At 32.2% G+C, this 1,279-nt stretch overlaps 1 protein-coding gene across 1 annotated transcript; it reads right to left on the reverse strand.

Annotated features, from left to right (window-relative positions):
- Nucleotides 1-446: 446 nt before the first annotated feature.
- Nucleotides 447-617, reverse strand: LOTGIDRAFT_148028 (hypothetical protein; the record flags this gene model as incomplete). Its single annotated transcript, XM_009062984.1, has 1 exon — nucleotides 447-617. A coding segment is annotated over one exon (171 nt), but the record flags the coding sequence as incomplete, so codon positions are not given.
- Between the last annotated feature and the right edge of the window lie 662 nt (nucleotides 618-1,279).

Here is a 1,279-nt window from a genome sequence, read left to right on the forward strand (position 1 = left end):
GTATTCGTTGAATTAGAATATAAGAGGTACGATATTCGTTGAATTAGAATAGAAGAGGTAAGGTATTCGTTGAATTAGAATAGAAGAGGTAAGGTATTCGTTGAATTAGAATAGAAGAGGTGAGGTATTTGTTGAATTAGAATAGAAGAGGTGAGGTATTCGTTGAATTAGAATATAAGAGGTAAGGTACTTGTTGAATTAGAATAGACGAGGTGTGGTATTCGTTGAATTAGAAAGGAAGAGGTAAGGTATTCGTTGAATTAGAATAGAAGAGGTGAGGTATTCGTTGAATTAGAATATAAGAGGTACGATATTCGTTGAATTAGAATAGAAGAGGTAAGATATTCGTTGAATTAGAATATAAGAGGTACGATATTCGTTGAATTAGAATAGAGGAGGTAAGGTATTCGTTGAATTAGAATATAAGAGGTATGATATTCGTTGAATTAGAATAGAAAAGGTGAGGTATTTGTTGAATTAGAATAGACGAGGTGTGGTATTCGTTGAATTAGAAAGGAAGAGGTAAGGTATTCGTTAGAATAGAATATAAGAGGTATGATATTCGTTGAATTAGAATAGAAGAGGTGAGGTATTTGTTGAATTAGAATAGAAGAGGTGAGGTAGTCGTTGAATTAGAATATAAGAGGTAAGGTACTTGTTGAATTAGAATAGACGAGGTGTGGTATTCGTTGAATTAGAAAGGAAGAGGTAAGGTATTCGTTGAATTAGAATAGAAGAGGTGAGGTATTCGTTGAATTAGAATATAAGAGGTACGATATTCGTTGAATTAGAATAGAAGAGGTAAGATATTCGTTGAATTAGAATATAAGAGGTACGATATTCGTTGAATTAGAATAGAAGAGGTAAGGTATTCGTTGAATTAGAATATAAGAGGTATGATATTCGTTGAATTAGAATAGAAGAGGTGAGGTATTTGTTGAATTAGAATAGACGAGGTGTGGTATTCGTTGAATTAGAAAGGAAGAGGTAAGGTATTCGTTGAATTAGAATAGAAGAGGTGAGGTATTCGTTGAATTAGAATATAAGAGGTACGATATTCGTTGAATTAGAATAGAAGAGGTAAGATATTCGTTGAATTAGAATAGAAGAGGTAAGGTATTCGTTGAATTAGAATAGAAGAGGTAAGATATTCGTTGAATTAGAAAGGAAGAGGTAAGGTATTCGTTGAATTAGAATATAAGAGGTACGATATTCGTTGAATTAGAATAGAAGAGGTAAGGTATTCGTTGAATTAGAATATAAGAGGTAAGGTATTCGT

Source organism: Lottia gigantea (assembly GCF_000327385.1).
Source record: "Lottia gigantea unplaced genomic scaffold LOTGIsca_5419, whole genome shotgun sequence".
In the NCBI taxonomy this organism is placed as follows: Eukaryota; Metazoa; Mollusca; class Gastropoda; family Lottiidae; genus Lottia; species Lottia gigantea.